We start from the raw sequence: 24,072 nt of genomic DNA, 5'->3' as shown, positions 1-24,072 counted from the left end.
TTTCTCTCGAGAGATAACATAGTTGTCAGTCTCTCCTAAAGCATTGCCAATATGAAATTGGTTGTCATATCTACTATTTCCTGTGTCAGCACTAGTGATGATAATGTCGATGGCTTTTGGAATGGCGGGTGACCATTACTGGAGCAAATCAATTAAGAAAATTAATGTAAGCTTTCACTGGGATCTCTCTTTTTTTTTTTTTTCATTGGCCAGCATTAAAGTTCCCTCTCATCCACTCTCCGGCTTTTCTCGAGCCAAATGCAGGCCAGTGGAGGTTAATGCATTTTTACTGTACTAGTAGGTGCAAAGCCCAGAGTGACGTAAGAGCTTCTGGAAACCATCTGGGATCAGAGTTGGATTCAGCTGTACAAAGCAACAGAGTACACTCGAAAAGCTGTATTATGATGCAGATGAGCAGAAAATGTTTGTTAGTTTAATAGACACAGTGTCTGCAATCATTATTATTATTTTTTATCATTAGTTACTGTTTTTTAGTGAAAAAACCCCAAAAGAATTTGGTTTCTGTTGCAGTTTTGAAATCTGCCCAGTTCTTGTAGAGTTCAGATGAAATGGGAGCTTGAATTAACTTGAAATTTAAATTGTGTTTTTCTTAGCTGTCTGACTCAGGGCTGTATACCTGCGTTGCTACCAGCTCCAGTGGAGAAACATCGTGGAGTGCCTACTTGGATGTCAGAGGTCTGCTTCAGTAGAAATGATTCACATGTTTTATGCATATCACTTATAACATGGCTTGCATTTGTTTTGTTTTTGTGTGGGTTTTTTGCTTCAATTGTGTCTGTCTTGTTTCCTTAGACGCTACTGACCTCGTTGACTTCATATCTCACAATTCGACCGCCCTCCCAGGGCCTCCCTCCAAACCCGAGGTTACTAATGTTACCAAGAGCAGTATCTCGTTGTCATGGAAACCGGGACCAGAGGGGGGCTCCCCAGTGTCCTCCTATGTCATTGAGGCTTTTGGGTATGTCTGCGACCTATGGCCTCGAGCAACATTTAGTGACCCCGAACTTTCATGGCAGTAACAGATGTGGGTGTTTCTGTGGGCAGTCAAGCAAGCCTGGGCAGTTTGAAGGAGAACATTCATGAGTAGCTCTTTTATTTATATATATATATATATATATATATATATAGGAGTACAAAGTAGCTTGTATTTAAATGTAAATAATAACTTTATTGGTTGTTTTTAAGCAGAATATGATTAGCACACTTTTTGTGTGTATGTGTGTGTGTCTTGTGTTTGTTGGACTGACTATTCTTTCACCAAACAAAATGTTTTTCAAAGCCTTTCAATAGTTATTCTGGCATTTCATTACTATGTGGCACATCATTTGAGTTCCCACTCTCAGCAGTACATCTAGTTATCTCAAATGAATTGTCTGGATTTCTTACATTTGAAGTTGTTCACTGCTTATTTAATTTATTCTTTTTACAGTCAGTCAGTGAGTAACAGCTGGCAGACCGTGGCAGATCATGTGAAAACCACAGAGTTCACAGTCAAAGATCTACGACCCAATACCGTCTACTTGTTCATCATCAGGGCAGTCAATGCTCAAGGGCTCGGGGATCCGAGCCCAATGTCTGAGCCCGTTCGCACTCAAGGTACAGAAATGAGAATGGATTCTAATAAATTTTTAGCGATAAGAATTCCTGTTCCCACTTACATTGCTTGTGTTTTGGGTTTTTTTCTCTGTCACAGACATTAGTCCTACAGCACAGGGAGTGGACCACCGTCGTGTGCAGAAAGAGTTGGGGGATGTTGTAGTCAACATGCACAATCCTGTTGTCCTCAGCTCCACTTCAGTGCAGGTCACCTGGACTGTGAGTATCCACAACCCTTAAAAGATTTGTAAAAGTATAGCCGAAGTACCGACTGTTACCTTTGGAGCAATATAAGAAAAACAAATCTGGTCTAAGCTTGTTTGAGAACTTTATACCTGGCACGTCACTTTGTTTTGGATTAGCTGGCACACACACAGAATAAATATGAGGGGATGGATACACATTTGTAGAATGAACAGCTGCTGCTGCATCAATTTTGATTGGTGTGAAGCGATGCAGGAATCAAGACTAATGTTTCTATTCAGGACAAATACATCACCATTAGGCACTACATGTGTCACTTCTGGAAGCAGTTTGCAGTGCTTTATCTGGGAAATGTTATTTCTGTCTGTTGGCAAGGTGTCCCAGTGCCTGCTGCTGTAGGTTAATAACACACCTTGGATACATTTACTGCAGTCTGCTATTTCATGCTTGTCAGCATGACAACCGTGTACTGTCACACAGCTTTTAGACTGAGACAACTGTGTTTGTGGTGGATCTGAATAGGTTCACAGGGGTTATTTGACCTGGCTCCATTTAACAGAAGTTTTTTCAGTACCCAAACTTTATGTATTAAACAGTTGCAGCAGAATCTTTCTTAATTGTTGTATTTTGCATGTTATTTGGGAAAAACAGCATTTCCCATTTTGTTTTTTGGATTTTACTCAACTTTAATTTCAGTACTTTGTTGCTCAGAACATAAAGTTGTCAGTCACCTTTGTCTGTGTGGTAGATGAGAACTTCATTGCATACTTCTTGTTAAACTTGGATCTCCACATTTCTGGCCTATATGCACAGCTTGTGCAGGATTACATCAGACATTACATCAGACATTTACATTTACATTACATTTACTAGAAACAGTTCCACTAAGACATCAAAAATCACAAAGCAAATTTTTCCTGCCTTATGAAAAATCACATTTCTGTAAAGATAAGGGTTTTGGTAGTAATGAGATTTGAGAACGTAAGAACCGGCGTGCACAAACTTCCACAAATTTGGATCAATTGTATTACTTTTTTCTATCTTTTGAAGAAAATAGGAATTTGTGTTTATTTTTTATTCACACTCCCAATAACAGTAATTCCTTTTTTAAACATAGGCAAAAAAGGAAAAAGAGATGGTTTATGGGACATTTAGATGCACAAATCATTTTGTTAAGAACATACAAGCTGAGACAACAGAGAGACAGCGAAAGAAAAGAAATAAGCCAGAAAAGAGCCACTTTTGTACTGTTTTGGTGATAATCCAGTGTGTTATTTTCCTTGTAAAAGCTTTTTCTTGCTTCTCCCCCTGTCAAGAAGTACCTGTCCTGAAAAGAACCTGGGAAAATAAAATAAAAAACAAGAGGAAAAACATATTCTGTGCAGATATGGCAAATGCACTACTACTGTCTTTGTACGGTTTCTTGCTTCTCTTCTGCTAATTGAACTGTGTGATTAAATAAGCGGATGTTGAGTCATAGCAGTTTTTATGACACCTTCCGCACAATTACAATGCAGCGTGTCTCTCTCTTTCTCCTTCTGCTCTCTTTTCAGGTGGAGAATCCATCCAAGTTTATCCAAGGCTACCGTGTTTTGTACCGGCAAACTTCAGGGCTGCCCTCCCCAGGGCCGTGGCAGATACAGGACTTGAAGGTTGCCTCAGAGAGGGACATAACTCTCTCTGGTCTGAAGAAAGGCATTGTATATGAGATTAAAGTGCGGCCGTATTTCAATGAATTTCAGGGCGCCGACAGTGAATCCATGACAGCACGCACCATGGAAGAAGGTGAGCCACAAATTAATTCGCATTTCTGATAAAAATTAATTTCTCTGCTGACTTAATGTTCGAAAGAAGTAAGATATAGTTACTAATGCATGAGCAGGAGCTCTTGTGTAAATGTTTCTACCTACTTTCATATTTAGTTGCTCCTACTAATGGCTTCTTGGCTAGATAGGAATGGATAATGGCATTTCAAGTACACCCTCCCACATACGCACACTGCTGCAGTGCTATGTCCCCTGTGTGTGAAAGCAGGTCTCCCAGACAGCGCAGTAGGGCTCTATGACAACCCCGAGCCTCTGTGGGTTGGTGGGCAAAGAGGGCGAGCAGTAAAGCTCAACTCTCTCTCACCTCGTCAGTGCCTGCTGCCATGTCTCTGTCTAAATGTACACGATATGACCTCCCACCTCACTTACACTCACACACCAATGAGCTCTTTGTGTAATTACACTTCCTGGTTTCGTCTTTCTCCTCGTGTTATTCATCGGCTATTTGAAATGTTATTAATATCAGACTTCTCTATTCATTCTCAATTCTTTGCAAACAGGAAATGATAAGAATTATCTTTGCATGCTAATGCTATAATAGAAATTATTTAATGCTGCCAATGCAAACATCACAAGAGATGAACCCCAACTTTTATGTTGGGTTTTCTGTGATCGGAGATGAAAAAGCAGATTGAAGTGAAAGAGACCACAGTGCACAAAGTCCAAAGGTAGAGAATCAGGTCATGGCTGCGACTTCATTTGCTGCATCACTCTCGTTGTGTTTTCTCATTGAATGGGCTCTTCACCCCTGGATTCAACCTGTCAGTACAGAGCTTAACTATAAAAATTCTAAGGAGCATTTGAACATTTGGTGGAAACTATCTCAGCTGTGGTGTCAAAAACACTTGCTTTAAGATGCACCAACTCAGCTGTGGAGTGAAAGATCTTAGGCAGGTGGAGTGCTGACTAAGGATACAACTTTGAAAGAACTACAAAATTTCAATTATGCATATGAATCTTACAGGTGGAGTCACTGAATCAGTGCTACTCATTCAGGTTAAAGGATTCATGCTCTCATTGATTCTCATTAACTTTCTCTATACCTTCCAGTCAAATCACCCAATATTTATTATTTAAAGCCCCTGATGTGAAAATCCACTTTAACCTTGAATATGGTTGTGTGACAATCCCAACTAAACATCCACTCACTAGCTTTTCTTTTCACCGAAATTGCAAGCCGTTACCGGCTCATCTGAAAATGTGCTAAAAGCAATGAGAGTTACTGTCCTCTCTTTGCAAAAGATCTCTATAACAACTGAGCAAACATGATCGGGTGATACAGGCTATGGCATTAAGGTTAACACTGTTTTCAAATTTAATCAATTCCCCTGAAGGTGAGACTGCATTTTGGACTTCAAGAGTAAAAAAAGTGAATGCACTGTATCATCATTCATTTACAGCGGCTACATATGTTGCCTGTGGGTGAACAAGACAATATCTTCACTTACTTACTTATCATTCAGGTGTTGCATCATTTGAACGGTGTGGAACTTGGCTTGTGCTGAAAAACAAGTCATGACAAGGCCATTAATGTCAGAGAAAATATTAGCCCAAAGCATCTGTGTTTGATGATGAGTGGATCACAGGGCTGCATCTTCCCCCCAGTAGGAGAACAGGGCTAGCTTAGTCTAGGGGATAAAGCTGGTGGAAAAAAGAGAGATTCACCTCACTGGAGCCCAATTAAAACGGCCACACAGGATCACAGAGGTCTTTGCAGATGGGGGCATATGGTCTGCTCAGGGATACCTAGAAACAAGGCATTGTGGTACAGGGGAAAAAAATTGCCTTGCTCAACCTATTCTCTACTGCACAGAAATGCAATTCTTGCAAAAATTGCAAGAAAATCACTTGTTATCCATCAAAGGTAGATTGGAAATGAAGTTCCCTACTGCACAAGGGAGAATTTGTATACTAATGCACCTCACAACCTTTCAGTGAGTTTAAAGAGGAGTGTAGGCTTTCAGCCAGTATTCACAGCAAGTCAAATGAACCCATGAGTCAAGGTTCTATGCTTGTATAGTTGTTAAAATGAGAACCTCTGATCTGACCTGGTCTCATATGGACATTAGTGAGGCTAAAAGCTGAAATTCTCATATGAAACAGAGCTCCCTTTTCTTGCTAGATAGAGTTTATTACTGTTTTTTTGTTTTTGTTTTTTGGGGGCGGGGGCAGATGTGTTGTAGAGTAATGTTCACCAGTTCATGAATTAATTAGCTTAAATTATGCATCCATTTGCATAACAGGTTATGTTTACTACTTCATATCCTGCATAGCAGAACATTAAGCAGCTTTAGTAGCTTTTGTTTAATTGCACAGCTGTGGGTAAAAAAAACCCTGAAATGTTTACTTAGACATTGGAAGCATTAATTGCTTGAAATTACTCTCTAGCTACAGTTCACATCAGTCCTAATATAAGTATTAGTCACATTAGTAAGAACATAATCTTTGACCTTTTCTTGGTTTTGCAGCCATTTATAGTAATATTATCCCGAGTCATTACTGGTATTCTAGCTATTATTCATCCAGGGGGATTGTTGTGGTACATATGGAAATTGTAGAACTACACTTAATGGTTCCTGTCTTCTCCTAATGCAGACCTTTGACTGACTGGAAAGGCACTGTTTGCTAAAAGAGCTCCTCTGAAATGACATCTGGAAAGCTGAAAGTTACTTGGATAATTGTGACCTGATATTACCCTACTTGGAGCACTGAAGGCATTTAGTGGTCACTGCCCTCCTGCAGTTTTTTTTATTGGTCACTCTACTACTGCTCTAAGCTTTCTCTAAGCTTACTAGGTGCCTTGTGGAAAGTGTATGAAGCAGCATTATTATAAAATATACAGACAGTGGTAGTATTTCCAGAATAACATGCAATGACAAAAGGAATGAATACTTTTGAAATAAAATGTTAAACGTGGTATAATCAGAAATTATGATCATTTCATTTATTTAAAAGAATGTGGAACCGTATACATGCCCATTATTCTGTGTACTTTCTGACATATAGCATACCTTCTGATTTTATCTGTATATGTGTATTTTCCTTTTTTCAGAAAATCAAAACTGAAAAGATAAACAAACAAAACTGACAAATAAACTGTTCCTGGCTGAGGTTTTGAAAGCCCCCCAAAAATCCTCAAACAGTTGTAGAGGTCTGTGTTTTATGGAATGCTTTGTTTGTTTGTTTTTTGCTCCATCAGATTAGTTATTATGATTAGATTTTTGTCTTCAGAGACAAAAGGATTGCCTCAAATATTATGAGCCCGAAGATGAATATTAGGAGCCTTCTTTGTTCAGACTGTTGATGACTTAGAAAGTTGAATTCCTTCACCTGTAATCAAATTGGAATTACTTGTAAATGTTTACTTGAATGAAAGGAGTAAAGATTTGTGGCAGGATGATATGGTATAATATAATATCCTGTATTTTATATTTGACTCTTCCTTCATTGCGTGTGTATTTTTTCCTTCCTTCTGAACAATAGTCATCTCAATACTGGGACAGTAATTTGTGTGAGTCTGTTTAACGGTAATTGCTTTGGAAAGTCAATACTGCCTAAATGTCTGAATATAGATATCCTCAAACTGAGCTCAGTTAATTTGTTAAATGTAATAAAAATAAACCGCATCTCCTATGGCTGATTTAATTCCTTTGTCCTGCCAGCCTGTCAAGTACTTTGCAGACACAGCCATATCTGTTCATAGCCGCTCTTTTAAGCACAAGCTACATTATACAGGGAGATTTGTTTCATCTGGCAACAAAAGAAATCTATTGTTTTGTCATCTTTTTGCTATGTAAATTACCTGAGGCTGATGTTGAGCTTTGCAGATGTCAAATAACTGGCAGAGGTCAGGATCAAATCTTGCACAAATGCTCTGTCATACACTTCTAATATGCTGTTGTGTCATTAGTTCATATGCGCTAATACATGGCTTGGTGCTTTTGACTTTGAGAGTACAGACACCATGTCCATTTTGAGAATTTGACTCACAACGCCCATTTCCACAATGGCCCACCTGCCTTTATTTCTCAGTACAGTAAGACAGTGCCTTCCATATATTGAAACACTGTGATTAGTATTGTTATTTTAAGCCTCCTTAATTGGGCTCAAACTAGCTGTTTCATCCATTCAGTCAGAACGTAATGATGATTTTATTAGGAATCGAGAGAGACTATGTGCCCAGGGATTGCCTGAATTGCACAGTTCCATAGATATGATCTTTTTGCCTCCTGCTGCCTATTGTTTCTTTAAATTTTACATCTATCTATGGAGGGTGCCACAATCTCTAATTTTAAAAAAGAACTATTAAAGTTTGTTTTTTATGCCCTTAGTCTCCACATACACACCAAGAAATCACCTCAAACTTATTATCAGACATGGGTACTGACCAATTTTATTCAAACAGACATGCTAAATTGAGTGCATCTACACTGGAAGCATTTGCATGTGGCCAATATGGTGTAGTGCGCGTAGGACATGATGAAAGTGATTTACTTACTGGGTTCAGCAACACAATAAGAATCTCACTATTAAGATAAGAAACTGAGATGAAGTACTCCCAGCAGCCATCTGCCAGGCTGGCTTAGGAAATAGAAAAACCCATGTTGTTTGGCTTGCTGAATTAATATGAATTGAGGTAGCGAGTGAGACAAATCCCTCTTTGACATATGAAAAAAGAAATAAATAAAACAAGACACACTCGTTTTTCAGAATAAACTATGTGTAGTGATTTCATTCTTTCTTTCTTTTTTACCTTTTCTTTCTTTAATCTTTTTACCACCCCCCCCCCCCCCTTCCCGGTGTGACCCATCAGCACCAAGTGCACCTCCACAGCAAGTGACAGTGCTGACAGTGGGAAACCACAACAGCACATCCATCAGTGTATCCTGGGACCCTCCTCCTTCTGACCAACAGAATGGCATCATACAAGAGTACAAGGTGAGCCCAGGCTTCTCCAGACTGAATAGTTTAGTGATTTAGTGATGTACAACCACACAATGAAATCTGTCTGGTGTGTCTGTCTTTGTCAGATCTGGTGTTTGGCCAACGAAACTCGCTTTCATGTCAATAAGTCTGTGGACGCGACCATCCGTTCAGTGGTAGTTGGGGGTCTGCAGACTGGAGTGCAGTACCGTGTAGAGGTGGCTGCAGGCACCAGCGCAGGGGTGGGGGTCAAGAGCATACCCCAGCTCATCACTTTGGGTAATCCACTCTCTCTCTCTCTCACAAACACACACACACACGCCAAACCTTGAGTCAAATAAAATGACCCCAAGATAGGAGACCTAGGTCTCTATCACAGATTGGGGGTCTGGGAAAATGATTTATCAATTTATCGCACTTGAAGAAAGAAAATTGCGCTTTACAACGCCAGATGTCTATAGAGAAATCAATAGCAGTTCATTAAGTGTAGTGCCTGGTAACACTGTGCCAAGTACTGTTAGCCATATCAATAATCCTCTCCAATATGTGTGCAGCTGGCGCTAACAAAGTAGACAGTGTTTTTGTAGGAGCTTATCAGCCTATCACATCTTATGAAATCACTAAAGGATGCCCAGCGTATATAAGCCCAGAATCAATATGGGAGCTCAGGCCAGATGCTCTTCATCTGTGACTTTTGACTGATATATAATAACACCCCTAACGCCCAGAGAAAGGGAAACAGGCCTGTGGAATGAAGCTTAATGATGGGGGGGTGGTTCCTGCTGGAGACTGTGAATCTAATTTCACAGCACAGTAGCCGCAACAGAAAATCAAACTCTGTCAGAGCTGCTCTGTCAATCTTGTGTCTTGCAGCTCAAGTTGATAAGTGCACTGCTGAATTGATTAACGCTATATTGGATGCACTGATGCTGTTTTTTTTTTATCTCTTTGTGTTTGTATTTTTTCACGGGCTCATCTTTCGGTGGTCTCTGTAGTCCATGTGTCCTGGTTTGATACATAATGTGTTCCACACTTCTTTGATTTGCTTAAACTTGTACATTTTCACCATATTTATTTATCTCTATGTCAAACATTGTGATGATATTGAATAAAATTTTGTTGCAATTTAATTTCTCTGAACTGCATTTTTTCCTGCGCAATATTTTTTTTAATTCCATTCAGTCACTCATACTGAAATTAAAATTCTAAATTCTTTCCCTTTTCTCCCTGTGTGGGTGTGTGGTGCCTCCAGGTGCAGAACTGAGGGACGTAATGACAGGATCGGACAGCAACAACAGCATCTCAGATGTGGTGAAGCAGCCGGCCTTCATCGCTGCTTTGGGAGGGGCTTGCTGGATTGTCCTCATGGGCTTCAGTGCCTGGTTGTACTGGAGGAGAAAAAAGAGGAAAGGACTTAGCAACTATGCAGGTAAAAAAAAAAAAATCAATTTACATGGTTCTGCATCAAAACTGGCTCACAAAGCAAAGTAGGTCTCTCTCCAGCGGAAGCTGATGCCATCACAGATGTGACTCCATTTGAGCTGGCTGAAACGCAGAACAAAGAAAATGTATTCAGCGCGGATGGAAATAGGCCCTATTTACTTTAATTCACTGTGCACTGATGTGCATCGACTGTGCTGCGTTCCATCAGCAGCACACCTCAACACTCTAATACATTCATGCGAGATAAGTAATTTAACATCCCCTTCCATTATCAGACCATGCCTGGTGTTGTTTGCACATTAACATGAGGTACATCTAGGTTTATGTATGGAATATTCTTTTATTCCACTGCGAGTCGAGCATGAAGCTGTGTGCAAATTTCATAATGCGTATTGCAGCTTTTATTTAGTGACTTGGGGAGAGAGCAGTGCGATTTCCTAATTCAGCAGGGATTTATGTGATTGAGGGCTGGTTTTCTGATCCCTTTATTCAAAAACTGCAGGAGTTTAAGTCCAAAATTTCATATTTCCATTTGGAAAACAATGGATTCTTTTTTTTTTTCTTTCTATAAGAGCCATTGACTTAAAAAATTCATTGATTTCTTCATTTTTAAATAATTTATAGCAGTAGTTTAAAAATGCTATTGCATCAGTAATTGTCTTTCTTGTTGCACACGTATTGTTTCAAGATGTATTTTGGAAGGATTTCATAAAAAAATTGAATTATGATGAGAGTGCAGATCACCTGAGGCGAGCAAAAATAAAAAATAAAAAAGGTTAAAAATGTCACCTTCATTTAAACTTCTCCCTCAGGGCAGTCAGTGTAAATCAGAAAATGCTGGAATGTTAGCTGCGTTATTGCCCAAGCTTCATCAAAATATGATCACAGTGCTGACATATCAGTGATGGATGAACAAACAAAGCAAAAATGAAAGCACACAATCCATATCTTTTGAACACGAGAGCATTTTGAATCATTTTAATATTTCTAAGCACTCTTTATGCCACTTGATATGCCCTCTGATACGCACACTCTTTATGTCTCTTTAAATTGCAGTTCAGTCCTTCACCTTCACTCGAGCAGGTATGTCTTTACATTGTGCCATTGTATATACAATATCCCGGCAATTTAGGTGCCTTCATTCTTGACAGCAGTAATGTATCAACCATTCAAATCTACAGTCATGCTGTTGATTACTTGACAGTTTAATTGTTTCTCTCTCCTCCCTCTTTTCCCTCCAAGTGACATTCCAAAGAGACAGAGGCCTGATTCGCAATGGAAGGTGAGAATTTCTCCACTAAAAACCTTCAGAAACCCTACTGCTAAAGCTTCCAAGCTGACATTTCGGTGTCACACGGTGAACTTTTTAATGACACCATGCTATCGTAAAACTTAATATGAAGAGTTCTCTCCTGATGAATGGAATTTGCATTTATGCCCCCCTTCACCCACCCCCGCCTATTCATATTGTATCAGTGCACGATTTCCACTGTTGTTCACTGTGATGAAATCATTAATCACTCCTTTGAACTGAGAGCTACCAATTAATGCAGGTGTTTTAGTCACCGGCGCGCTTCTCAGTTCATCTGAGTGAGCCAGAGGTCAATAAAGGAGGGGAGAGGTGATGAATGTGCTGTTTAAAAAGCTTGGCCTAGAGTAAGTAGAGTCATGGGTTTTATGTGGAGACAGAAGAACAATGCGTCGGACCTTGAGACTCCTCTCAGTGGCCGATAGAATTTCCAGACTGCTCAAAATGCCCAAAGCAAAGACAGCGTGTCCACAGAATATCAAAGTATTCCTGAAAACAACAGGGGGAAAGAGGTGAATTTGCTCTGTGGACAGTGGTTTGCTCTACATATTTGTTACACCTAAGCAAGCAGATAAGCCCAAAGCCAGAACAAATGTTGCAAGTAATAGACTAAAAATAAACGCTTTCTTGTAAAACCCTTTTGCATGAGTGCCTTTCTCCACACTGAAGGTGCACAGACTGCTTGCGCTACTGTGCATAGCTTTGCCCTGTTCTTCCAAGGAAATATATGTAAATATATGTATTATGCTTGTGTAGTTTAAAATGGAAATTATTGACGTAATTGTTTGAACACCTTTGAGCCATCACCAAGTCAGCTGTGAACAACTCCCCTGGCACTTGGTAAATCAGGCTCAGTGGAAAACTCACTGTAAAGCTGCACATTAAGTAAACATATGCAGACACACGGTATGTTTACTTAATGTGCAGGCATGTGAATGTTTTGCCATTTTTACAGCAGCTGATATAGAGGGGGTGTAAATTGTCTTTTTCTATTTTTTGTTCCTCCCTGAATTGCTGCCCACAACTTTCCTACCTTGAAGCGAACGCCTTTATTCGTGGACGTTGTACTTCACAAAGACAAAATGACATGGTAGCGTTCCTAAACCACCTAATGGGCTTTTGCTGTCTCTGTTGCTATGGAGACTGAGCAGCAGTGTAGCTGATCTGCCAGAGGCTGTCCATGATTCTCAATTTAAAATGTAAATTTCTGTTGTGCTAAGGCTCTAAAGTGGATTTAGTGTGTATTTAGGCCTGCCTTGCTTCTCCAGGGAGAGTTAGGGGTGGTAGAGTCGAGGGGAGGCAGAAGTCTGATTTATAGACTTGCCATTTTATGTCTCTCTGTTGTTTATTGTTGCCTGCGTGCTCGGCTGCTCCACGGGCGAGAATATGCTGAATGAGTTTTCGCATCAATTTGTTGTTGATGCAGCAGGAAGAAAATAAGCAGGGCAGGCTGAATATTTAACAATGTCACTGGTTCTCTGGTGTCCTTTCCACCTCTCATCCACCTTTGTCTGACTTTAAACATTCTCTCACAGCCGTCCAGGGTTGTTAAAAGCAGGTGATCCAGGCCTCCCCTGGTTAGCTGACTCCTGGCCTTCCACAAGTCTCCCAGCTAACGGGGGCTTAGGGAGTCCAAAAGGCGGCAGCAACTTTGGCCGAGGAGGTAAGAAACATAAACAAGCCGGAGCGATGAAGAATACGGTTTAGCGATGCCTAGTTGGACAGTTTTGATGTTGATCCCTTGGGAAGCATGCTGACAGGATGTCACACTTAAGCACATATACACAAATAGGTTAACACACACACACAAATTAAAACAGCCTTCAAGGGCTCTGTTTTACTAATTTGATGTGACAAGCCTGATATCTGGCTTAAATTTGCACTGTTTAGATATTGTTTTCCCCATCATTCTTTGTCATGCTCTGCCATTGTCCGTTTTTCGAGGTTGCGCACAGTGGTTGAAGTATATTGGTTTCCATTATGTGTTTGTATGCCTACATGTTCTCAAAGTTCAATGGAACCCTGGTGAGCTTCAGGCTTTATTCGTGCAAGACTGTTGAGCTGAAGGTTAGCACTGTTTGAGCATCCCTCTTGTGAGCACTCCACCCGGCTCCCACAGAGCATTGCATGCTAATTATGGTTGTTGATAATCACTTTCATTTATATCAAGTCCATTTGAGAAATGTATTTAACTAATACAGAGTGCTGGAGCAGCAGGGAGTGTTAATGACCTTAAAGATCGTTAACTTCATGTCAACTTATCTCTCCATGATGCCTTTTCCATTTCCCTCCCCTCTCTGTGTTCATCCTCTTTTTTGCCTCAGATGTTTTACCGTCTGCAGCGGTGGAGAAAACTGGTACCATGCTGTCTGATGGTGCCATCTACAGCAGTATCGACTTCATGGGGAAGGCAGGCTACAGCAGCCCAGCACGAGGCACTCAGCCCACCCCCTATGCCACCACTCAAATACTTCAGTCCAATAGTTTCCACGAGCTGGCGGTGGATAGGCCAGATCCCCGCTGGAAGGCTTCTCTTCAAGCCCAGCAGGAAATAGCAAACCTGGGCTACTCGCTAACTGACAGACGCCCTGGCAGTGGTATGAGCCACGATGAAATGATCAAGATCTTTGTTTATTTGATTGTTTTTGGTTTTGTTTTGGGTTTTTTTCATTTTATGATAAACTCCTTGGGTCTCTGTGAACTAAGTGTAGCATCTTTGCAGCAAAATCACAAGCACTTTTTTCCCTATCATTTAAATTACTGGGAGCTAAACCAAGGAAAGACCAAACTAGGAAGGAGAGAATTTGTTTACATATTCACTAAAAATAAACCCTTAGGATAATGTCCTTAATTACTCTTCTGTCTTCATCACAATTCTACCCTGGGAGCTTATCTTGCCTAGAAATGTCACGCAATCATGACACATTTCTTTTGGGTTAATTTGATTAGATGGAAGAAGAAAATCCCTCAGTGTTTGGAGCTATTTATGTAGCTTCTATACATTTAGTAAAGTCGTGGAGGCTTTTCTGTGTTTTCTTATAGGCCGTGTGCTCAGTTAAATGTCAAGCTAACCACAGATAAAGAGAACAAGTGGAGAAGCAACTTAAAGTGGTTTGCCGCAGGTTTTGATGCCTATTTAAGAAATGTCAACATTTAGAAAATGTTGTAATGTGCTGTCAGCACACAGGAGAGACGAATAATGAAAACTGGGTAGAAGACAGGTTGGGTAAAAGTTCACAGAGAGAAGCAGCAGAGAAAAATAGAAGGTACCTTTTTCCAAGCAAAACCGAATGTGTGTGGACTGAGAGTAGAATAATACTCTTGCGTATTTTGTATAGAGGAAGCTAAACCTCTCTTTGCCTACCCCCAGGTGCAAAGGCTGGGAAGAAAAAGAAGCTAAAAAGTGGAACAAAAACCTCTAAATCAAATGGGACATGTTGGGCTAACATGCCTCTGCCACCGCCACCCATGAACCCCCTGCCTGGGACTGAGGTTGACCTTGACTGTTACCCCCAGGAAAATCATGGAGGAGGGTAATGTACATTCATATGTCATCAGTCTCTGTACTAAAATACATAAAAACAGAAAAGAAACACATGCAAACACAGAGCCTGCACTTGGGGCCCAAGCAGAGTGTATGCATGGGTGGCTTTGTGTTATTATCAGAATTTGGATATAAGCTGCCTGTTTAATTTACCTTGTGAAAGAAAAAAGAATTAGCTGTATTAGCCTGTTAAACGCTAGTACCCTAGTTAGCTGAGTGACTGCTGGCCTACATTTAGCCCTTTTGGCTAAGACTAAGCTAAAGTCTTTGTTATGAAAAATGGATGTGGTCGCCATGCTGCCCCACACTAATTTCTGAACTCTGCAATGTGAAGCCTTTTTGTTTGTTTTTTGTCTATGCCATGTTTTTTCGAGTTAGAAGTGACTATATTTAAACCACATGATGAAGCGCTAACAGTGTGAGCTTAGTTAGCAAGCTATATCCTTAACATAGCTGCTAATAAGTGCTAATTAACATATAAACAAAACATTATAATTTAACTCAACAAAATTAAAAAGTTCTTGGAGTGAATTCCTTTTTTTTTGTTATTTATCTAGCACCATTTCTACAGTTGTAAAACCACTGGGTGTGTTTGAACCCAACCACTAGCTGGGGATCTTTCTGTGCCTATGTGGGTTCACACCAAAGATATCCATATTAGGTGCTTGTCTTTGGATTATGATAAATCCAAACAGGGAGCTGGTTTAACGGGGGCGGAGCCTCACAGCTGAAGGCTCTGTCTCCCCCACTGTATTGTTGGAAGCTCTAGGAACCACAAGTAAGCCTGCACTTAGAGAGCAAAGTGCTCTTTTGGGATAATATGATATGATGATGAGATATGACAGATTCTGATTTTTCTGAATGGTGGCTAAAGTGCTACTCTCTGTGTGGTAAATCTTCTAGAGCAGATGTCTTCAGGACCACATTTTGCCATCCTGAATTGCACAGTCACACTTGCATTGTAAAGCCTAAACATATTGTGGCTGCTATTTTCTGATCATTTAAAAGTGTTGAGAACACTTTTGTTAGTGGAATATTTACAGGTATTTTCTGTCTTTGGCATACATCTCTAATCAGTTATTTAGGAAAGTCAATGTGGTGATTAACATGAAAACATTTTGTCCACATGCCAGATATGACAACGGAAGCTGGGCACCACCAATGTCTGTCCAGACCTACCGCCATCAGAATTTGGAAAATGAAGTAGAGGAAGAGAGAGGTCCCACTCCTCCCCTGAGAGGAAGGTCCTCCTCCCCAGCAGCAGCTACTTTTAGTCAGCCTTCATCGTCCTCTCTCAGCTCTGCCCACCATGAAGAAATGCAGTCCATCTTGCAGGCTCACTTGGATGAGCTGACTAGAGCCTACCAGTATGAAGTGGCCAAGCAGGCATGGTAAGATTCCCTTGTAAAGCTAGGTTTTATAAAAATTTATTTATATAGCACTTTTCAATATACAGTAAGCATCACAAAATGCTTCACAACCAAAATGCTAGAACACCAAACAAGGAAAAGCAAAGATGGCTTTTTAAGACCACCTTTCATATTCTTGTTTTTGGTAATAATGTGAAAGTGTGAAAGCTTTGCATGGTAACGCAGATCCATTCAACTATGTTTGCTTTGCTCTGTTAGAGAGATGCATGTAATTTTATTCATTTTATTCTGGTGAAAGTTTGGATTTTGCATATCAATGGAAAATGTCTGAGCGCCTTTCAATGCTGGTATTTACATGTGTCAGCTCAGACCTGCGGCCCGTGTGTCTTGCAAGTGATAAAAACATCTCTCCATTGATTACACCTTTGATGGAGCATTGGAAAACTTGACAAGTCAGTGGCGACATGGAGGGTAATGACTGGGTTTAGTCTTACATGCTGTTCTGACATCAGTAAATAGAGTTAGTAATTATGCATGCATCTCCTCTATGGTGGGATGCGAGCCATCATGGAGGACAGCTGTGCGGGAGATAACAGGCATGTTGGTGACAGCCCTGCCCATCCAGATATCCTTAATCCAGTCCAATTACAACTCCATTGTGTTAGCACAACACACACCAGCACTGAGAAAGTAATCAGTAAAATCACTGCAGGCATTCATAGTGTATGCACATTGCATCTCCACCCTCCTGAATATCTACTGATTCTGAATTTGTAATGCTTGTTTTGCAGCATTTTTCACGCCCATTATCTGTCTTCTGTTGCTTTAAAAACATTTTATTAATACACACTGTTTCCCCACATTTAAATAGGCATATGAAAACCAGTCCAAACGTGTCCAACTCCCCAATCGACTTCATGTCTAGTACACTGGGTTCTGATTTGGGAACCACTCTCCTTTCTGAAGACGAGGAGGAAGAGGAGGAGGAGGATGAAAGATATGCTGTGGTGTCAAAGAATTTGTGTGGCTTTGAATACACTCCTGGTCACAGCATGGATAACCTTGAGGGCTCAGGTAAAAATGTTTTAAAAATTAATTGCTGTCTTCATTTTTAAGTGAATAGACCACTGAGTCATTGACACTATGAGGTCATGCTCACATGGAAATATGGGTAAATAATAATGCATAGGTGCTGAAAATATGACAGATATTAACATGAATGCTCTAATTATATTTTTATATGCCTACACCAAGTTCACTGATAGCACTTTCATTAGGAATATGGATAATTTGTGAAACTGAGGTATGATTATTACTTATTTATGGAGCCCATTTTTAATTCATAGCTTTCACTTGATGTGTTCTCACTGAAGGCATGCCACTTTTAAGAATAATATCATTCCCATGTGAGAATGTAGTTAGAAGTTTTTCATCTTCAGTGTAGTCGATGAAAAGCATAATGATAAAAAGAAAGAAAGTACAACCTCTCTCAATTTCCAAATTTTACGTTGGAGGACATAACTAAAAAAACATTTTTTTTAAAAATACAACCTGAGATGAACAACAATGCATTGCATATTACACCATGTAGCAAAAAATAAGCCAAAATGCTGAAGCAGTGTGTGAAAAACTAAGCCATGATTCAGTAGCTTATACAATTACCTTTAGCACCAAGTTTTAGCTGTTGGACAAATGGCCTCACATTTGACTCTAGAATACTTTGGAACACAGATGAGTCCATATTCGACTCAGTGATTGCAAGGTTCCTGGTTCCCATGGCAAACTACAAGCCCAAACTATCCCCCTTCCATTACTGTGCTTGACAACTGGTATGATGTGTTGGTGGTAATATACTGTCTTGGGCTTTTGTCAGATGTGGTGCTGGGCTGTATGGCCAAACATCTCCACTCGGAAGTCTTCAGATTATCCAGATTATCCAACTTTACAAACCTAAACCTTGCTGCCGTGTTCTTTTCGTGAGACGAGACTTTCTCCTGGCAACCTGTTTCCTAACAAACCATACATATTCAGTCTTTTTCTAATTAAACTGTCACAAACTTTAACTTTTCACATACTGACTGAGGCCTGTAGCATCTGAGATGTAGATTTTTTTTTCTTTTCTTTTTTTCAGTTTCTTTGAGGTGAGTTTACTGCAGAGTCCACTCCTGGGAAAATTAGCAACTGTCTTGAATGTTTTTCACTAATGAATAATTTTCTCACAGTGGAATGATGAACTTCAGATTGTTTGGAAATGGCCTCATAATGCTTTCCAGATTGATTGGCAGCAGTAACTGCTTCTCTAGGATCACTGTGGATGGTTTTCCTCCTTGGTATCGTGTTAGCACACACCTGAATTTTCCAGACTAAAACTGCTAAAAGTAGTTGCTGTTAATGCATTTGATTAGTAACCTAGTTGAGGCTATAAGTGAGGCTGTATTTAGACTTTCACACATCATTTCAACATTTTTCCTTAATTTTTGTCAAATAAATAATGGCACTATCTAATATCCCATGCATTGTTGTTCATATGAGGTTGTATTTAAATAATTTTAAGACATGCTAAGGAACAGATGATTATTTGTTATGTCCTGATACGGAAAAAGTTAGAATTGAAAGAGGGTGTGCTTTCTTTTCACCATGACTGCATATGAATGGGAGACATGTGGATATAGTTATGATTCACTGAAAGGAAACATGTGTTTTGCTGTCATCACTACTGAAAAACCACAAAAGTGTAGATTTAAAACATATAACAATACAGATGTCAAAATGCAACAAAAGGAAATCTGTCTCTTATCAGAGATTTTGAATGGGGTACTTAAGAAAAGGACGATATCAAAGAGGAGACAATTCTGCTTTTCTTGTTCATACATTCAGCCAATCTGAGAAACTGCATTCATGTCAGATAGTTTCTGAAATACATTCTTTAACTCGCAACAAGAAGAAGTGCCTTTTATGGTGGGTGACAACCAATATTGTCTTTTTAACAATATCCACTATCCAATTATCACACGTAAATAATGTAAAAACAGCAGTGAATAATCAAGAAAATCAGCTTTCTAACTATCCAAGGCATTGCAGATTTCTTCAATATCAACACTCAATCTGCCAATGTGGTTGGGCCACTGAAGCTTGAAGTGAAAATGTTTTGCAGTGTGTAGCCTTGCTAATCAATTATGGGTCGGCAACACAAACACAAAAGCATAAAATGGATCATTTAATCACATGCATGCAAGCCCCCCGTACACTGTTCTGGTCTTTTAGGACATTGATTGGTCGTTTGGACCGCGATTTGCGCGCAATGTGATGCAGACAATACATTTGGGCAAATGTAAAACAGTTTCATCATCTCAAGGATATTCAGATAGTTTAGGGTTAACCATTAATACCTCTTTATTCTTTTTCAAAGAAATATTAAGACAGTCTGTTAAAAGCTGCTTGAAGTCCTCCGTGGATAGATGTCAAAGCAATAATATATGATATTTCAACATCTTTAGTAGGGCTCTACTGAAAAGAAACACATCTTGCATTTAAGATTTGATGCATTTATAAATAGGTTTACTGTGTGAAAATGTTTCTTTAAAGAGAAACTTGATGGCTTCTCCCACTGGGACAGGATTGTACCATTTTTAGACTCCATTGTTTGAAAGGTTAAGATTGAAATGTGAATTGAGAATATGTGTTTTTTAAGCCCTTTTATTAACCAATTGCAGGGCAAAATGCAGATCAGTGTGACTAAAAATATTTACCAACATTAGCAATGCAAACATTTTATGAACTCATATTTAGCTGTCAAGAGTTCTTCCTATTTTAGAAGTGCATTCAGTCACAGCGAGGGAATTATTTCAGTCCAGTGAATCAAAACATGAATAAGGTTTTTTCGTGGTGGCAGTATTTCCACAGCGGCTGCCATATTGCATTTGTGGAGTACTTCTTTAAATAGTTTATTTATTTATTTTCAAATGCTTGTCTGGTTTTAGAGCTTGATTTTATTGTCACTCAAACAAAGAAAAACAGTTCTGTACTCTGATTCTGGCATTCAGTAGCAATATGCTCTCATACCTTCTGTTTCGACATCACATATAGGCTAGGATGTAGAACAGACAGTTTTTGAAATTTCTAGTATTTGTTAATTTCAATCGCAGCTTTGAGTTCCGCTATCGTTCCAACTGACACGTTTGGCTTGTTAATAGATCTGCTGATCCTCTATGGGTTTTCCAAATACTTGGTTTTGAATTCATACCCAAACCTTAATATTCAATAACTGTCTCATTTCGGTCCATTATAGGTAAGGCCTCTGAGCAGTGTCTCTCAGACAGCTTTGGCACAGCAGACCATGGTACACAAGGCTCGCATAGCCTTGGACACAAGAGGGCGCCACTCACTGCTAACAAGCCTCAGACAGACAAGGTTGGAACTCTTCCCAGACGAAGAGACACTAACACAGACGGTGAGTCTGGACTTTAATACCCCCAGCTATTACTTTTTATTTATTTTAAGTCTTTTTAGTACATTTAATGAGAATGACCATATCGTGACGTCTGATTCGTATCCTTTGCCAAACACCCTGATCTACCATCCACTCAATAGCCCACACACCAGCCATGAAGTCCCTGCACGGCATGGGTTCCCACATGCACAGTTCGTGGGCAGCTGCTCCCTCAGACCCCTCTGAGGAGTGCATGGTGAGTGTGTCCACGCTGGAGCGGCAGCATATGGCATCCTGGAGTGGCACGACATCATCCAGCAGGGCCACCCTGAGTAGGGGTTCAAACAAGAGAGCTGGCATAGAACCCTCCCACAACGGGCATCCTTCCACAAACGGCACAGAGAAAAGGGAACACTGTGAGTGTTCATCCTCAAAAGGATCTACTGTATTTGTGTGTGTGTGTGTGTGTGTGTGTGTGTGTGTGTGTGTGTGTGTGTGTGTGTGTGCACATATATTGGATATCTCTTGTAAAGCAAACACAAGCAAGAAAGTAATAACATGCAAGTTTTCATGAATTCTGATGCATTTAATAATTTTCACTCTGCAAAGATTAACATTAGACAGGTTCAGTTATATACTATATATATACTACATACACTGATCAGACACAACATTAAAACCACTTCCGTAATACCGTTTAACCTCTAAATATGACTAGTAGCATGTAAAGGTAAGGCTCCCATAGATTGGACTTTTTCCAGGACATCCTTCAGATGCTCAGTTGAGTTGAGATCTGGAAAATTTGGAGGACAGTTAGAAATCTTTAACCCTAGTCTTGAATGAAATTTATGAAGAAATGAAGGAATCATCAATCAAATTAAAGGGGACATGAAGGGGTGTAGATAGTCTGTAAGAATGTTTAGGCAGTTGATAAATGTTAAAGGATCAACTACATGAGTGCATTGGCCAGAGCATCACTCTTCCGATGTATAATAGCTTCCTGTTATGCACCAGTGTCTTTCCTGCATAACAGGGAAACACACCTCACTGAAAATGTGATGTATAAGATCAGGCCACCAAGCATATAGATCCATTGTGTTTTCACCTTTCTCTCATAAGCAGCCTTAAGGCTTTCAGCAGTGGATGCTACAGGTTAGAATTCACTCTTCATGCAACCAGTTCAAACTTATCTTTTGTTGTATTTTTTGTATGTAATGTTCAAAACGTAGCATCTCAGTCATGTGGGATCAACTGACAGGACTGAGATGCTCTGACCAGTAGTGTAACCATACCATTTTGGCTATTGGCAAAGTTCCTGACACTCTTATGCTTGTCAGTTTTTCCTAAATCTAACAAACACTAAGTGTTCTCTGAAACAGTATACCACATTCAAGGGTTTGCAATATTAGCAGTGATGTTATATTCTACTAACAGTGAACCCCAAAGTTAAAAAGGCTGTTCCTATGAATGGTAAAATTCAGTTAAAAGAAACTGTAGAATCTGGTGGAAGGGGAATAATAAAATAAAGTGGGATCACCTGGGATTTTTTTTATTATTAAATTTTATACATAACCTAGAAAAAACAAAAACAAATACAGTTTTGGTATAGATTGAACAAAATCTTTTGTCTTGTCACCTCAGACACATCCTGAGAGTGGCAGCTGAAAATCCAGATTGTGAGAGTAAAGTTTTTTATATCATCCAGACTTTACATTGTTTCCTTTGTGTCTGTCTGTCTGTCTTTCTTTCAGAGTTTATGTGAAGCATCATTCCCCACAGTTGCTGCCTGTCCCAGGACACCTTGTTTATAAGCGCTATGAGATTTTTCTCTGCGAGTGACACTGTATGATGTTTGGAAAATGGAGACAGAATAAAGACAAAGAAGCAAAATTGTGCAGGATAAAATGCAGAGCTGTAAATGTCATGTACAGACACAGACACCACTCTCACAGTGTTATTTTCATCCCCCTCTTCAAAGGAGTAAACAGTGCGTTATGTGTCCGCTTCTATTTTCTGTCACATGGTGTACAACAATTCACACAGTGGAGATGAGGAAGAAAACACACAACTAACAAAATGACTAATGATTCAAATGAAAAAGGACTTGCATAATTTGTAAATAGATTTTTTAATGTTTTTCTCTTTCTTTTGCTTTGCTATGCAAGCCAAACCCAATGTTGTATTTTTTTGTGATTTATTACCGTGAGTCCTTTTTTTCATTAATGCTCAAACTGTTAGCTTGTTTTGATGAAGCTACTGTATCATTGTATTTTTGCACAGAGCATTTTGGTGAAAATAAGCACAAACCCATTGTCAGCTAAGCTGAGGAGGAGAATCATAATGGCAAAGAGGGGAATCGAGAACATAAACAAAAAGACATGTATACTTGGCTGTGCTGTATTTTTTGTTTTTTTGAGAAATGTTCATCTATTGAGAATTATGAGGCAAAAAACACAGGCGAAAACTAATATGCCAAAATAACTAACTGTGTTTCATACTTCTTTTGCTGGGAAACCTATTATGCATTATACTAAAAATGTTTCTCAACAAATGGTTAATAGAAGATTTTGTATGGTAACCAAGTAACACATCAGCTGTGATATCCAAAGCAAACACAAATGGAAATATACTTCTCTGCCATTCCCAGCATTAATCTCTTAATACATATTTATATATATATCTGTTCCTTTTACAGTTACATCCAGTGACATGATGATAGTGCAATATTTAAAATACAATATGACAGTTTGTGAAATGAGAAGATGACAGGAATTTGGAGCAGGTCACCTATAATGCATTGGATAGATTAATTAAAAATGTCCAATGTCACTTGTAGAGAAATAGGATGTTTTAATGACATGTGTTTATGATGTTAAACATCAAAGAAATGATACTGTTCAAATTTGTTGTTATGAACGACAGAGCAGAATGGTTATGGATTTCCACTATCATCAACATGTATAGACTTGAATGACTGCCAAATTGAAAGATGTTTTGTAAAGTTTAAAAGAAATACAGCCAATTATCATTTTCTGCCAGTGAGATTGGGAATGTGATGTCTTTACATTTGTTTGGATGGTTATGTTCTGACCGTTGTTCTGGTAATGGCTCTCCCTATGAAGAATCTTTATGCCAGATTGGTTTGCCCTCAGGAATACACAGCCACATACAGTAGGGCCATTTTTTTTCCCAATCCTATGATGCAAAATAAAATGTGTATGTGAAAATTAACAAATTCTCTTCTCACAATTGCCTGAGTTTGAAATATGATTTGTTTTTAACAAGAAATGCCCATTTTGGATTTTTCTGAAACAATTAACCTATTTTTACATTACAAATGGTTTTAAAATATACTCCACAGTTACAGTTTAAACTAAAGAAATGTCATTCTTTCTCTCTCTCTCTCT

At 39.3% G+C, this 24,072-nt stretch overlaps 1 protein-coding gene across 2 annotated transcripts in view; it reads left to right on the top strand.

Annotated features, from left to right (window-relative positions):
• LOC102213855 (roundabout homolog 2-like) overlaps window positions 1-22,832 on the top strand; it is an 81,484-nt gene extending 58,652 nt beyond the window's left edge. For both annotated transcript variants that reach the window (XM_005737900.2, XM_005737899.2), the window contains 18 exons: window positions 615-696; window positions 814-979; window positions 1,451-1,617; window positions 1,715-1,836; window positions 3,375-3,606; window positions 8,461-8,585; window positions 8,678-8,849; window positions 9,823-9,999; window positions 11,070-11,096; window positions 11,256-11,295; window positions 12,858-12,985; window positions 13,647-13,919; window positions 14,693-14,855; window positions 16,000-16,257; window positions 17,108-17,310; window positions 20,525-20,686; window positions 20,827-21,081; window positions 22,417-22,832. In XM_005737900.2, the coding sequence (XP_005737957.1) occupies window positions 615-696; window positions 814-979; window positions 1,451-1,617; window positions 1,715-1,836; window positions 3,375-3,606; window positions 8,461-8,585; window positions 8,678-8,849; window positions 9,823-9,999; window positions 11,070-11,096; window positions 11,256-11,295; window positions 12,858-12,985; window positions 13,647-13,919; window positions 14,693-14,855; window positions 16,000-16,257; window positions 17,108-17,310; window positions 20,525-20,686; window positions 20,827-21,081; window positions 22,417-22,418 (2,754 nt within the window). In that variant the 3' untranslated portion in view covers window positions 22,419-22,832. The remainder of the gene's footprint in view (window positions 1-614; window positions 697-813; window positions 980-1,450; window positions 1,618-1,714; window positions 1,837-3,374; window positions 3,607-8,460; window positions 8,586-8,677; window positions 8,850-9,822; window positions 10,000-11,069; window positions 11,097-11,255; window positions 11,296-12,857; window positions 12,986-13,646; window positions 13,920-14,692; window positions 14,856-15,999; window positions 16,258-17,107; window positions 17,311-20,524; window positions 20,687-20,826; window positions 21,082-22,416) is intronic.
• Window positions 22,833-24,072: the final 1,240 nt, after the last annotated feature.

The sequence above is a fragment of the Pundamilia nyererei genome, unplaced genomic scaffold (assembly GCF_000239375.1).
Source record: "Pundamilia nyererei isolate P.nyererei 1_Seehausen unplaced genomic scaffold, PunNye1.0 scaffold00080, whole genome shotgun sequence".
Classification (NCBI taxonomy): domain Eukaryota; kingdom Metazoa; phylum Chordata; class Actinopteri; order Cichliformes; family Cichlidae; genus Pundamilia; species Pundamilia nyererei.
Note: the sequence above shows the minus strand (reverse complement) of the source record. Positions and strands in the feature narration are given on the sequence as shown.